General features: G+C 42.8%; 1 protein-coding gene across 2 annotated transcripts in view; it reads right to left on the bottom strand.

The window, feature by feature from the left end:
- CPNE4 (copine 4) overlaps positions 1–15,710 on the bottom strand; it is a 613,382-nt gene that overhangs the window by 5,830 nt on the left and 591,842 nt on the right. The window contains exons 12-15 of one of the 2 annotated variants that reach the window (XM_055089937.1): positions 10,735–10,789; positions 7,679–7,730; positions 4,993–5,126; positions 2,083–2,132 (exon numbers count right to left, since the gene is read on the bottom strand). In XM_055089937.1, coding sequence (XP_054945912.1) covers positions 2,083–2,132; positions 4,993–5,126; positions 7,679–7,730; positions 10,735–10,789 — 291 coding nt within the window. The remainder of the gene's footprint in view (positions 1–2,082; positions 2,133–4,992; positions 5,127–7,678; positions 7,731–10,734; positions 10,790–15,710) is intronic. The other variant, XM_024115179.3, reaches the window with a different exon arrangement.

Raw genomic sequence — 15,710 nt, 5'->3', positions numbered from 1 at the left:
AGGCCCGCGTACCGCAAAAAAAAAAAAAAAAAAAAAAAAAAAAAAGTGGATACCCGATTGAGTTATTGGAAATCTTTTAAGTACGTTTGGAACAACTATAAATATGTGAAGCCACTTTCTCAATTATCAATTTATAAAATCTATATAAGGGTCAAGTATTTTCTGTGGTAATTTAGCATCCAAATTGAGATGATGTGAGTATAAAATACACACTGGATTTTGAAGACTTAGTACAAAAAAAAGAATGTATAATATTTTATTAATAATTTTTTATATGGAATACCTCTTAAGATGATAATGTTTTAGTTATACTGGGTTAAATAAAATATATTATTAAAATTAATTTCCCTGCTTCTATTCACTTTTTAAAATGTGGCTACTGGAGAATTTAAAATCTCTGCACGCTTCCCACTGTATTTCTAGTGGATGGAGCTGCACTAAAGCTCTGCTGGAAAAGGCAAGGGTCACAGTGTCTCCCTCTGAAGGCTGTGTGCCCTGGGCTAGTGAGTGGCCTGCAGGTGGCTGCCCTTCTCCAAGGATGTGGGCAGAAGGCTCTTCCTGCTCTAAGTCCTGGTTGGACAGGCTGGTGGGTGACTCATCTGAGATGGAGATTGGAGAGAAGACTCCATGCTCATCAGCACAGGAAGGGCTTGGGAAGGGCTATGGGGTCTGGAGAGGGAAGGCCCAGTGGAGGACATCACTGTCCTTAGTCGTTAGAGGCATCATGACAGCCTCTCAGGTGAGAGGCGAGGGAAGGAGGTCACTAAGATGCTGCTCATGCCAAACCCCAAAGAATTTCTAATGTAATCTTTGCAATATGTTCTACATCTACAGGGAATAAATGTGGGATGATGAAACCATTCCAAGTTGCCACATTTCAAAGGAGAAAGGCTAGGTAGAATAATCACATGTTGAAAACATCTGGTTTTGAGAATCACACTTAGAAAGCTGCATATAGGCAGGCAGTGCTAAAGAGTTCCCATTTTTCTCTGTGAATCTGAAAAAATGTTTTTAAACAAAACAACTCAGTCAAAAATACAATTAGAGAGAAGAGAAATTCACACTATGATGAAGACAGTCACATGTCCTGAATGCTTTCCTTCCATACAGTTTAATATAAAGACTAATTCTGGAGATTCCCTGGTGGTGCAGTGGTTAAGAATTTGCCTGCCAATGCAGGGGACACAGGTTTGAGCCCTGGTCCGGGAAGATCCCACATGCCGCCGAGCAACTAAGCCCGTGCACCACAACTACTGAGCCTGAACTCTAGAGCCCGCAAGCCACAACTACTGAGCCCACATGCCACAACTACTGAAGCCTATGTGCCTAGAGCCTGTGCTCTGAAACAAGAGAAGCCACGACAATGAGAAGCCTGCGCACCTCAATGAAGTGTAGCCCCCGCTCACCGCAACTAGAGAAAGCCCACGCACAGCAACGAAGACCCAATGCAGCCAAAAATAAATAAACAAACAAACAAACAAAAAAAAATATATATATATATAAAAGACTAATTCTGTTCCATGTCCACTAACTACTCACCCCTAGTTCTAGCTGATCAATTTTCAAATTCATTCGAGTTGTCAATTTTCATCCATACCTATGCTTTTTAAGTCTTATACATTCACAGAGAAGGTGGCCTGGGAGTTTGGAGGAAGGTTTCAGTTGGGTGAAGTGATGGAGGAACTAGGGAGTTGCAAGGAGAAGGCACAGAAGGAGGCAGCTTGGTGATCTGGGGATGGAGGGAAGCAGTGTAGGAAACCAGAAATGACTCCTCCCAGGGTGTGCCTTGGAGGCCATGGCAGGTGCCACACCTGGATGGAGACTCATCCTGATTCCTGAGCAGGTGGGCTCGTGAGTGAATCACACTTCTGCGCCCTCATCATCCACTCCCCACCCTCCCCTAACTCCTGTCTGATCCGATCTTCATGGTCCAGGGCACGGATGTCCCCTACCTGCCCCCTACAATACCCCCAGGAGCAAACAACCTGACAGTCACATGACCACATCAAGAAAGTTTAGAGTTGTTGTGGTCTAGAGCGGGCGTTGGCAAAATATTTTCTGTAAAGGGGCTATAATAAATACCTTAGGCTCTGCAGGCCATAATGATGTCTGTGGCAATGACATAACTCTGCCTGTTAGAATGAAAACAGACATAGACAGTGCTTGATATGAATGTGCATGGCTGTGTTCCGATAAAACTTTATTGATGGACACAAGTTTGAATGTCATATAACTTTTGTGTGTCATGAAATATTATTCTCCTTTTGATTTTTTTCATCCATCTAAAAATGTAAAAGCCATTCTTACCTAGCAAGCCACTGAAAAACAGGTTGCAGAATGTGGCTGGCTTTTCATTTAGAGCAAGGGTTCTTAACCTAGGCTTGCAGACTGTTGAGTTGAAAGAATTCAGGCAGTCTGTGCAGCTGGGGTAAATTAAAGTTTTATTTTCACTAACCTCTAACTAAAACTTATTTCTTTCAATTCTAAATATAATCAACAAATAAAATTAGTTTTAACTGTACTTGTGACTGAGTCACTAATAGAAATCACAGAATACGTTCCTGTTATCTTACAGTGTTTGCAAATATCTCAACGTGTCATTTACATTCAACACTACTTAGAAATTACAGAATTATTAGGCCAGCCACAAATTCTCATAATTTAATTTTATTACTATATTTATGATGCTTCTATGTCACATTTAAAGATATTTTGCTAACTGCATTACAATATAATCGGTTTATTTTATAACATATATTTTATTTTGTGCATTTAAAGGCCCTTCTGAGGAGGGGTCCATGGGCTTCACCAGCTGCTAATGGTGTCCATGGAACAAAAATGGTTAAGAAGCTCTGGTCTGAAGAGACTGTCAAGATTCTAGAACCTGATCCTTCCAGGTTTAATCTAACTAAAGATAATAGGCTGCAGACTGTTGGATCAAAACCCTGATGGAAATTTCCAATAAAGGTCGCAGTAACAGTTGCTTCCAAAGTCAGGCTAGGAAAGTGCTCACGGGTGAAATATTATAGTCTTTGAATGTACTTGAGGTCCTGCTTACATAAGGAGAGGACTTTTTTTCTTTCTAGAAGAGTTCCACAAAACTGAGGAGAAAATCCTACAGCCACAGACTTCCTGGCACCACTTGCCTACAAGGTTCAAGGTTAGGACCCTTAGCAATCAGTGATAACAAGGGGCCCTGGACCACACACTGTTCAAAAGATAATGGAAACCTCTGGGGGAAAGCATCAGTGCTCCTGGTCTATAGGAGGGAGTTATTTGGGGAGATGTGGATTAGATGATTCCAGTACTGTTTCCTGACCTGTCCTTTCAGAGCAGACCCATCTGTCCCTGGAGGAGTGAGTAATAGCCAAAACCTCATGCTGGTTTGTATTAGTCCAGAACTCAGACCTATGTCAGATTCTCTTTACTCCTGTGAGTCCTGGTACCCCAGGGAGGCTGAGATGATTCAAACTGGGCTCCGGGGAGCCCTAGGGATGCCTTGGATGCTCTTGGGGATAAAGGGAGTCAGGGAGAATAGATAAGTTTGTACCCCATCCTTCAGCCCAGATTTAGCAAAAATAGTCTGTTTTCTTAAAATCTATTTTATGTGTTTGGTTTCTGAGCAAGGTATTATTTGAAGTATTTGAATTTGAAGTCCTGGTGATTAAAAAAGGTTAAAAATAAAATGAAATACTGATCTTGTCCAACCCTACGCCTAAATCTTGCATCTGAGAGGATTCGGATTTGCTTCAAGGCCTCTGTGGGTTTGGCAAGATGGAGATGCTATTGACTTTGACAAATGTGGTCTTCACAGGGGTGTTGGGGAGCAAAGTTTGGGTGGTACAGGTGGAAGGGCCAATGGGAGGAGAGATGGAGGCAGTGAATATGGGCAGTTCTTTCAATGAATTTTGCTGTAAAAAAGAGTAAAATAAGGGACAGTACCTAATGGGTAAAGTGGTGTTGACAGAGAGATTTGAACCTAAACAAGAGATATTGTAACATGCTTTATTTGCTAATAGGAATGAGTCTTCAGTAGAAAGGGAAAAATAGGTGATGAGGAGAGAAAGGGAATATAAGTATGAGGTCAGTGTCCCTAATAGTTGGGAGTTGTGTGCTGCAGTGCTCAGAGCAGAGGTCGCCATGAGACGGAAGTGTGGTCCAGCCCATCCTAACACGAGGGAAGCTGAGAACACAGGCACAGGGCAAGGGGGTCAGATGAGCTCACATAAGAAGGTGAGGGAGCAGCATATCATGTTCTTCATGCAAATTCAGTGTCTTGGAAGCCAGGATAAAATCACAGAGGAAATTTCAGACATTGGCAATATTCTGCTAAATCTGAGAAAAGGTCATAAAGCTAAAAAAGGACATAGGACATAATGACGGTATTGAAAAATGATGCACAGAAAAGCTATTACAGAAATATATTTAAGTCTAATATATTAGGGGAAAAAAACAAACTCTATTTGGCCTTGTAAACTTGGTTTGCATTTTTCTTAAGAAAACCACTAATAGGACCTGAAATAAACCTTCACTGTGATGTGTGTTACTTCACTTGACTACCAGTCGGAAGAATAACCCATTGTTTTACTTCACTTCCATCTGTAGTCTGGGTACACTGGAAAGCAAGCTTAGTTTGGGACAGTTGTTTTTTTTCCTTCCTAGGAACTGAAGATGAGTATGAGTATTATGAGGATGACCTACACTCCAGTGAATATAGTGGCTTTCCCTGTTGAAGGCCTTCTGTGTTCAGGTAACATTGCAGACATTTGAGTTGTGTCATCTCTAAACCTCATGTCAATCCAGCAGAGATAGGCATGATTATCCCCATTTTTCAGGTGAGGAGACTGAGGACAGGGGGAAGGTTAAGTCACTTCTTCAAACTCACACAGGTAGAAATGCAAATTTATTGTCAGATTGGGATGGGTGCTATGGCCAGTATCCAGGTGAGGATGGGTAAATGCCCATTAGCAGGCAGACCACCCCTCTCCTTACCGATGCCTCCTTAGTGTTGGTCTCCTCTGATGCTGACTTGGCGACCTTCTGGATGATGGGAGCGATGTTGGTGGGGCCATAGAGCTGGAGTTTGGGAAGGCAGCTCTGGTAGGCTTCCACAACTCCTTGAATCCCTGAGGTGGAATTGGCAAAGATCAATAGCTAAATAGTCCCCCTAGATATATTTATAATCAAACACACACACACAAATGAAGCATTAACTTCCCCCAAATAGTCCTTACCAATAGCACATTTATGTTCTTAAGATAAAAAAGAAAATACCACATCTGGGCTGGTATTTCTGCCTCCACTCCCACTAAAATCATTTCCTTTATTCATTTTACTTATTTTTTTTTAAGTTGACTTGGGAAGAATTTATTAATGAATGATTGTTTTTGCTACAGAATACAAACAAGCTTTTTATGACAAAGAGAATATTCTAGACCCATTAAAAAATTCAGTTACAAACCTATGTATTCCCAAATCTTTTTCTACACTTTCAAAAATAAGGGATTCATATTGGGAATATTTTGCAACCCTACAACTTAAAACTCAGAGAGAAATCATTTTGGTCTGAAATCATTCTCTTTAAAGGTTCGAGTCAAAAGCGATCATTTCCACCAACGTCTCCTTTATGTCTCACCTTACACAATAGATTTCATTAGATCCTCCTATTGTAATGAAGCCAACATTGTACCCATTTTACAGGTAAGAAACTGAGGCTCAGAGAGGTTTGCTGCAGACTCAGGATTCACACGCAGGTGTGTCTGGCTCTAAGGGCCATGCTCACAGCTTTAACATCCCTCTCATTTTCACACCGTCCTGTTGACTCTAGTATAACCACCCCAGGCCACCTATGTGACTGATATGTACCCACAACTGTCTCTCCAGATGTTAAAGTCCTTGTGAGTAGGAATTGTGAATTTCTTTCTCATGAGCTCGAGGCAGGTCGGGCACATGGTAGCTGCTCCCCAAATGTGTGATGAATGAGCAAAATGATGATCACAGTCGTCTGCCGGGGACTGTAGTAGAGGTGAGTGATGTCCATCACCATGGGCACTCCTCATTTAAGGGGGGCTTTCCATCCAAGAGATCATGACGGGTGGGCTCTGCTGGAAGAGGCAGCCCTGCTAGTGTAGCTCCTCCCAGAGTAAGTCTTGGCTGCACATTGAATGTTCTAACCGTGATCTCACAGAGACAGTCCCATTACCAATTATTTTTGTTCAAATGGTCCTCTCTGTGTCTGTGCCTGTGTTACCTCTCTCTTCCCCTGTTTCATCTCATCCTCCTGCACCCCTTTCTACCCTGAAACAGCACACTGGTCCTGTTTTAAGCCAGAGGGACCCACAAAGCCCCTCCTGTTATTGTTTTCCCTCCACATCCTGCCAACCAGATTTTGGGCATCTTGGATGAGCAAGTTGTGTTCTGTTCTGCCTTTATACACATGCATGTAACAAAATGTGTATGAAAATGACTGAAAATGATGCATTCTCTTTGTCCTGCCCCCAAGTCTGCCATTCTAAAGACAGGTGCCAAATCATTACGTAGCCTGGTTTTGAAGTTAAGTGATGCTGAACAGAAGCTCTTTATCTGCTTTGGTTTTTGAGGTTTTGCCTAAGATAAGCAAGTCTGAGTTCTCTTCCAAAAATACCAGGCAGGTGAATTCTAAGATGTGAAATGGGTTAACACTGGATATATCCTTCATTCTGCTTTGATGGAAAACCATTCTTACAGTTGAAGAGTGGGGATGGTTTGAGATGAGGGAAGCCTAAACTGTAATAAACTTGGCGTGAGGGATGGTGAAAGGGAATAAGGGCAGAATGGAGATCTGGTCTCAAAGGTTGTTGCGTGCAGACCCAGGGATATTGATGGCATGTTCTTGGACAGTTAGTGCCAAATTTGGGAAAGAAACTGCAGGATGCTCTACATCCCCCACAGGATCTGAATTAACCCTGTTCAGCCCCTTCCTCCTCTACAGGAAGGAGGAGAGACACAGACATTTCCACCAGCCCACTGCAAAAATGTCTTACCATTTTCATAGCAACAGGTGTACTTGGCTCTATTTATTATTTAGAAATCAGGGAAAATGATTCTAGGATACAATTTATCATCATAGTCATCATCATTATTTTGTGGAATGTCTTAGGGAATTTCTAGCTGGAAATAACATAATACAGACCAAAGCCTTTGAGAAGGCTCTTTCTGGCACAAAACCATGAAGTGACTTGTTTGAAGTTGTTGAGGGCATATCCTTTGTCAACATGCTGAAAGTGTCACATGATCTCCACGCTTCCCCCTTTCCTTATTACTTCACAGAGAGGAAGTTGTGCAAAATAAATACGTGATGACAACTTGGAAAGCAGAAAGAGGGGTACCTCATCACTGCCCATTAGGTGACCCTTCCCTCAAATTTTTTTTTTTTTTTCCTTTGGCCAGAGGAATCCAGAATTGGAATCAATATTCTTGCTGTAAGCTCAAGACCTCTTCTGCATTCTGTCTTTTCCAGCTCTTACGTCTCTGCTCTGTTGTGGCCTTCAGAGTACGTGTTTATTTGGGTCCAGCGAGCCTACTTCTCCTCTATGGACAATCATCACTGACATACTGCATCAGGAGAGAGAAACTAAAATGGGAAAAGTACGAAGGGAAGGGCTGTGAAACACTGACTTCCTTTCACGTTGTGATTTACCTGCACATTCTGGGTTGTCTTCATTAAAGTTGATTGCGAAGTCGTGAGATACCTGGACACCAATTAAAATTTACAAAAGGAAGAAAGGAGAATGACAACATTAATCCAGTAAGGAGGCACTGGGGCTTAGAGTTTGCCAACAGATGCTCATTACATTCATTATGTGTCAAGCAGCGGGAACCATTTTAAGCCTTTACACAATCACTCTGAAATGGAGGGTGGATTCTAAGCTCCCTGTGGAGTTGAGGTGACAGGGAGATTTTCTAGAATCAGATAAATGCTGGCAGGAGGGGGAGAATAAGGCATACGAAAAAAAAATCCAAGAAAATATTTCATAAAAATGTAACTCCAAATAGCTTCCGAATAGAAGTGGTCACAGACCAGAGGCTTAGATTTGGTTGAGTTCTATTTGGACCCAGTGATTAAAAAATGATAACTCAATAACCTAAGCTGTCTGCTTGACATGGTCATGGTTACAAAGGCTCCAGCAAAGCTGTTGACATTTAAGACTCATTCTAAAATAATATACAGAGCTGCCAGGCAGGAGGATTTTCACATACATACAGGTAAAAATAGACTCTTGCTTTTGAAAAAGTAATAAAGTAATAATTCCAAAACAAATTCCTCTACCTGGCAGGACATATGTACAAGGTCAAATAATACGTGGTTTACTTTTTTTCTTTCTAAAACCTGATAAAATTAGAGGGGTGTCCTGGCATCTAGACATTTTTACTGGGTCAGCTGGAATTTTACTGAGACTTCCATTTCAAAGGCTATTTCCCACAGGACTGACTCTCTGGGGCCTAGAAAATAGGTCATTGTGTTAAAAGACCCCTCTTTTCTCAGTGGGGGTCAGAGCTGATGCTATTGGTGCCTTGCTCACACTCCTTTGCCCTTGGCTTTTCCAGGCAACTCGGCTGACTGCCAACCAACCTGCCTGCTTTATTTACCTTAAGTTTTTCTTGGGCTTCCAGAGCCTGCTTTGCCTGCCCAAGTGACAGGCTAAAAATGGTGGGGAATTAATATCCCCTGGGAGTAATGTCCCCAAGGAGTAGCTCTTCATCATGGGCTGATGGGAGGTGGTGTGTCAAAATCCCAGCTCTCTTACCCCTTGGGGTCTGTGTGTGCTCTGCATTGTCTCCCGGGATTCAGCTGTGGCTGTCCATGCTGGTAATGGCTTTTTAGTAAACCCTATGTTGACTTCTCCCCATTTCCCCACTCTCTACTGAGGTTTCCTCCACCTCTCAAATAAACTACTTGCCTCCAAATCCCTGTCGCAAGGTCCCAGGAGAGCACAAACTAAGGCGGAGGTGCTTGTGGCTCAGTTTCAATGCAAACTGAGATTTTATCCTCAAGAAGTAAGTCATGGTAACTTTGTAAACACTCTGGGGGGCACCTGAGCTGCTGAGACCATCAGGGCCTGTCTGGGGCAGAGGGGAGATGAGGCATGGAAAAGTGTATCTGAATGGCTTTGGGGGAGCAGAGAGAGGATACATAAGGGGTGCCTGTTAGGGCAGCAGGAATAAGTTAGCTGCCAGTCAGAGTGGAGCCAGGGGATCAGGACTTTAGCAAACAGCAAGAAGAAGTTGCTTCAGAAGGGCAACCAGGCAGATGTCAGGGATGAGGACAGGAAGGCCTGGAGCCAGGGATGCTGCACACCTTTGTCCTCAGCCCCGCTGGGCCAAGCTGAGACCGGAAGGCTGTCTGGGGGGATGTGAGGAGGACACTCAAGTATCTCAGGGCAGCTGGACTGGTGGTTGTCCAGGTGCATTCCAGGCTCGAGGCTCAGCACCTCTGTGAGGAAGGTGGGCACCCACCTGCCCACATTCTGGAACTGACACCCCATCTGAAGGGGACTGCATCTCCTGAGCTCTGGCTAATACTTTTATGTGTAATCTTTTAATTTTAGTCTTATCAGGCCTTTCAGTTTTTCCAGAGAAGCCAGAAATCTGACATTTTATATGAAATTGTCTAATTCTTAAAAAAAAACTGTGTGTCAAATAGAATATGGCCTGACTAATGTCTACAGGCCACCAGTCGACAGCTCTTGTTCTATATTCTTCCCCCACCATGTACTCATTTCCATCAAATGCTTCTAGAATTCTGTAGCATGGTCAGCAGGAAGGCCAGTGTGGGCTGCAAAGCAAACAAGGAGGAGGACAGGTCAGGGAGACAGGCTACTCCATCACCTCTCACTCCAGCAGGAAAAGGGAGGTGAACTCCCTCTTTCACTGAAGGCCCTTGGTCTGACGGCTCTGGGGTGCAAGCAAAAGTTGGCATCTGCCTCCTGCTGTGCAGCTCAGACAAGGTCAGTAAAAGAGAAATTGATGACTGGGTGGTATTGCTTGCACTTCCCTGGGACCTCAGAGGCTTCCTGAGGCTGCAGCAGAAGCCCTGCTCCTCTACAAGGCTCTCCCACCTGGGAGGCTGAGTCCCCTGTGGAGAGTGTCCCACAGGGCCATCTGGTATACCATGGGAGAATGCCTCAGTTCCACTGCAGCACAAATCTCTCCACATACAGTCTCTGCCTTCTTTGTGAGAAATCGGCATCGAGACCAAATAGGATTCCAGTGTCTTTATATGAGCCTTTCAGCTCCAGATTCTCTGAGCCCGAGCAGCGCTTTCTTCAGGATTTTTCTGTGTCTCCCACAAAAGACTGGTGCTTAGGGAGTTGGGATGAGGGAGTCTGTAGACCTCACTGTCACGGACTTTCACTGTCAACATGGTCAATAGGGTCTTTCTCCAGGGGAGATCTGAGTACATGGGTTCTGAGACACTGGAGATCAACTTCCGAGTGTTTCCACAGTCTCTGACTATGTCTATAAGAAGCGAAACAATGGAACACTTCATTTGGAAATGACTCGGAGAAGGCCAATCCAGAATACCAGGAGATTGGCTGTCATCAAAACAGAGGCTCCGAGGAGCTAATCTCACTGGTTCTGAAGACCACTTCTGCCTCTTTGGGCCCTTACATAATTATATCAAAGGTCGAAAGAGTGAGAATCCTGTGAGGGAAACCCAACTCATCCTTTGTTTATAGCAAAACACTCACTCACCGTGTACTCTGGGGGTATCCTGGCACCGAACCCAAAGGCTGGGAACATTTTGTCACTGAAATTAAAAAAAGAAGTTGCTACATTTGTCCATCTAATGAGGAAGAAGAACACGAACTTGCATTACCTTGCTAGAATAGGTCACTATGCCAAATACTGACTCATGCTTCTTGATTACCTGTGGTAACGGGATAACAATAGTGTGAGCAACTAAAATCAAGAAATAATCCCCAAAGTTCATCACTTTACTGCTTTCCTATACTATAGGTGAGACGATGGGCAGGAGAAGAATAAACATTGATTGGCGCTACAATATGCCAGATATGATGCTAGGCCATGTACATACTTAGTTAATTTTCACACAATGTTTGAAGGTCCACCTACTTATTATTCTTGTTTTACTGATGAATAAACTGAGTCTCAGAAAGGCTAAGAAAGTGACCTAAGGTGTTTACCAGCGAGCACTGTGTGATTCCAAAGCCCATGCCTTTTCTATTATACCATCATAACTTACTGATTATGTACAGCATTAGATGTGATTTCCTCTTGCACTTCCCATAACTGGGCCTCCTGGCCAGATCACAAATAAGACTCTTCTTAAGCAAAATTTGTGCTGTCAGGGGATTGTTGCAGTGGGGCTCTGGAGTATTGCTCTTGGAAGAAGGCATGCCCCCCTCAGGCTATCTACCTTTTACTTTCTCTCCCATTAAAAACACAACTGAGATTTGTTCTTGGAACAGTTCCTCCATTCGTAGTTCTTGCATAGCCAGCCAAGGAGAAAAGGAAATTCAGATAAGGGCTCACTGTCCCAGAATGTCTCTGGATGCAAAAGGGGAGCCCCAGGCTGAGAAGTCAAAGGATCAAAGTCAGACCCGTCACCCATCACTATCTAACTGATTTAGAGGTCATCAGTAGCCACTGACGGCTTTGATAGAACTTCACCAAAATATAGCCCATTTGACCAAATTTGGGGCAGGGGTTGGGAGGTACAGGGAAACCAGAATTCTCTGAAATCAACGTCTAAATTTGCCAGAAAATCACCAGTTCCCTCTTTCCCTTTCTGTTGTGTAGATATGGGTTTCGTGGGGCATTGCATCTAGCAGGTATTAGAAAAGGTATTAATGATGATAAATAGAAAATCATAAAATCTTATAAAGGATTAGCCACAGCTCTGAGAAAAAAATACTTCTGGTCCTTGGAAATATTGAAATACTTTGTCTCAGAAATTCCTTCTTAGCCAAGACAAGGGTGAGCAGATGTGGGGAGGAATCAGCAAGGGAGATTTTAGAGGTACTTTCTAGTTAAGTCTGGAAGAAAACTGTTCTGGGTGGGGGATTGGTCCTGCTTCTTCCAACTTGGATGGCTCAGAAGTCAAAATAGAGAAACCAAGAAGGCTCCACACTTTTTAATTTCTTTGATAAGTTTAGGAGGGGTGAGATTTAATATTCCACCCATTTCTAATCACAAAACCAGTGTTCCAGACATAATGATATTCCTTTTAACCCTTCAAGCCACCCTTGTGGATTTAAGTTTGCTGAGCATGATGCACTGTTATATAACCGAGTTTCAAGAGTAGGGAGGTAGGGAAAATGCCTCACCTACAAGGGGAATAATTAATGAGTCAGGAGGGCGTCAGTTCTCTGAAGTCACAAAGACTCTAATAAACATACTAAAGAAAAAAATTCAAGCCTAAGCACAATAGATTTAAGCATTCATTTTCCCTGATTAGAAATAAAACTAGGCAGAGAGGAGTCTTATTATGCAAGAGGCTAGGGAAGGCAAGCTGTGCACACAAGCAAGCATCAGCATGCCAGCACATCAGGGAACTTAAGATAGGATCCACCAGCACTGAGAAAAGGGGTCATTTAGCAATTATTGAGGACTTGATTGGTAGAAACTTCCAACCTGGAAAATTCAGGGCAGATCACCACATTGCTGAAGGCAGTATTTCTTACTATTGGAATAAAATAGTATAAAATACTATCTAAGAGCCCAGGGTCTTCAGTGGCAATGAGCTTGCTGTCTTGAACTTCTTAGGGAAAGAACTTGATCGATGATCTGCAGATGGAAGATGCATTTTTACCCTCCCTGGTAAGGAAAAGTGGGCTAAAGCAAGAGATTAATAAAAGAAAAGACAAATGACTGCGTCCGTAAGGAAATGGAGATGAACTCAGAGCAAAATAGCATTTCATAACAACTAGACATTTAATAAAGTCTGTTCTCTAAAGCAGTGGTCTTAAAGCTAGGGTACATGGAAATGCAAAGCCCTTTGAGGGATATGAGAGCATGGCTTCTTTGTTTTTAAGGAAATCAGTATTCAGTTCCTCTACCTCCCCATGTATTCTTTACTGAAATTCATCTTCTGGGAACATCTCTGATGGAAATACCTGCTCCTCATTCACACCTCCCCTCTCCCAATTAACCTCCGCTCACCCACTAGGAATCTCAGCCACCATGGTGCGTTGCTCCCGATTGTAAAAGCTCCACAGCAGAAAATAAAGAGACACTTCCTGATGTGAATGACTCACTAGCAAACAAATGCTTTTGTAAGTCAGGTAGTTGCTCATTTTTGCTTTAAAAAAATTGTAGGAAGTGCTGATGTCAGGTGGTAGATCATTAAAAATACCTTTTGATGATAGATATGCAATTTTTTGATATAAAATTTAGAATTGAAAGAATTACATAATACTCGTAGGCAAACTCTTTCGATTACCATGGACTTATAAAAACAAGCTTTCTTAGTATTTACATTGATAAAAACAAAAAACTGATGGATTAGAATTGATGCTAGATTTTCCCATTCTGGTCATAGGTAGCAGTCATCCACAGATATGTAAACTAATTGGGAAAATAACCTACTATCTGTTTCATTAAGATTTTTTCATTTCTATTTTTTATAGGCAATAATCAGGTGTTGAAATTTCACAAATATTTATGATCAGTTACACACTAATAAGGATTATAATAAAAACTAAACCAGAAGATATTTTTTAAATACTTTGAATCTTTTCATTACAGTAAATTTTAGAGATTGGAAACTTAAAAATTTATATTCATGTTTTAGTTAAAGACATGTATGATACAGTGATCAATAAAGGAATTTCAAACCAAAATTTTAAAGATACATTGGAATGAAGTTCTATGGGGGAAGGGAATGTAAATATGAGTTCTTGAAAAAGAAGAAACAAAATTCTCAGCTCATACTGATGAAATTGTTCGTGCATTTTTTAAATGGACGATGGTGGGTATCAAATAGCTATGGCATTTAGATTCTGCTGGATCCATTTGCAAGAGTTAGGTAAGAGTTTTATTTTTAAATGTCCATATTTACATTACACTAGAATTTTCATTCTTTGTCACTATTTAAACTCTTGATGGAAAATGTTAGATTTCAATGCAAAAGTGTATGAGGGCTCTATGTTTTAACACTCTTTTTAGGAGTATGTGAGCCAAAAAATTTTAAAGGTCATTGGTCCAAAATGACTTTTAAGTCTGACTATAGTCCTTTTCCCTTTTGTGTAAGAGTATTAAAGAAACTAGCCTCTATCACTTATCAAGTATGTACAAAAGGCAAAACTTTTGTATCTAATCCTTACAACCACTCTGCAGGGGAAGTTAGATAAATCTTTCATTTGCAGTCAAGGAAACCAAGGCCCAGTATAACCTCAGGAGAATAAAGGGAGCCGAGCTGGGATCTGAACCCAGGCCCCACTGTCACCAGGACCCTGCTGACTCTGCCCTTCATAGGAGGTTGGTCTGGTCTAATGATTCAGAATAATGTGCTATTAACAACAAAGAACAGAATTAGCAGAACTCACCACCCCCAGGAGGCCTTCCTCGACTGTCAATCTCTCTTCCCACAAAGGATAGAGTTAATCCTTTCTTCCTCATGCGTCCCCATCCTTACATAGGCCATGTAGGGCTGTGATTCATTTATGTGCCTTTCTCTCCCATGAGACTGTGACCCACTTGAGGGGAAGCCGTGCCTATTAATCTCTCTGTGTCTTTACAGCACTGTGTGAGGGGCCTGGCACCCAGTAGGTCCTCAGCCACTCCATCTCACCTATCTCTCCCAATTTAACTCTGGGTCTCAACCCTGGATGCCCATTGAAATTAAAAATCCTGATCCTCAGGATGTGCACCAGACTAATTAAATCAGTGTGTCTGGGGGTAGGGCCCAGGTACCAGCTTGTTTTAAGGCTTCGTGAGTGGTTCCAATGTGGAGCCAAGGTTGAGAACAATGGATTGGTGTCGGCAGCGTGGAAAAGGTAGCACTGTGATGTGACCCTGCCTTCCGACTTCTAACCCAACCCTCTGCACTGGAACATGCCTGTGTCAGTTCTAACCTTGCCTCCGCACTGCTCTGAGCACACCTCAGAGGAGACGCCTGCCTCAGTGGTTTCCAGTACCCCTGCCTTATTCTGGGGTGGCCAAGCCTATCAAACGTCAGTCTGTATTTGCAAGCAATGTACCGTATTTATATTCTCTTGGTAGCAGCTAGACAAGCCTTTCTATGAGGGACATGGCAGGTGGTCAGAGACTCACATCTCTGCTGAGCCCAAGGAATGGATACCATCTTGGCCTTGAGCAGCCTAAAGAGACCAGGTTGTTCATAGGAGCTGGGGAAGGGCTACAACTAACCGGGAACAGATGAGTTCGTTTGTGAGCGCATGTTCTTGGGGAGCTGGAGGGGAGAGGGCAGGGGTCTCTCTCTCAGAGGTGCAGAGAAAATGGGCTGGCAGGGCTGCCTTCCGGGCTCAGGACTTGAGTCTGGCCTCCCCTCAAGGCCATCCTGAGAACTCCGAGCTTCAAGCGTCTCTCAAGCTGTTCATCTTCACGGATCAGCTCATCATGACCCGTGAACAGTGACTGTACAAGGCAGGAAGAAAACCCTTGGCTGTCAGAGGCTGGGAGGAATTTCCAAGCCTCCTGAGGATTAAAAACCTCCGTGTCTCTGCAGGAGGGGGAACGGCGCCTTC

This window comes from Physeter macrocephalus, chromosome 1, assembly GCF_002837175.3.
Source record: "Physeter macrocephalus isolate SW-GA chromosome 1, ASM283717v5, whole genome shotgun sequence".
In the NCBI taxonomy this organism is placed as follows: Eukaryota; Metazoa; Chordata; class Mammalia; order Artiodactyla; family Physeteridae; genus Physeter; species Physeter macrocephalus.
This window is presented reverse-complemented; position numbering and strand designations above follow the sequence as displayed.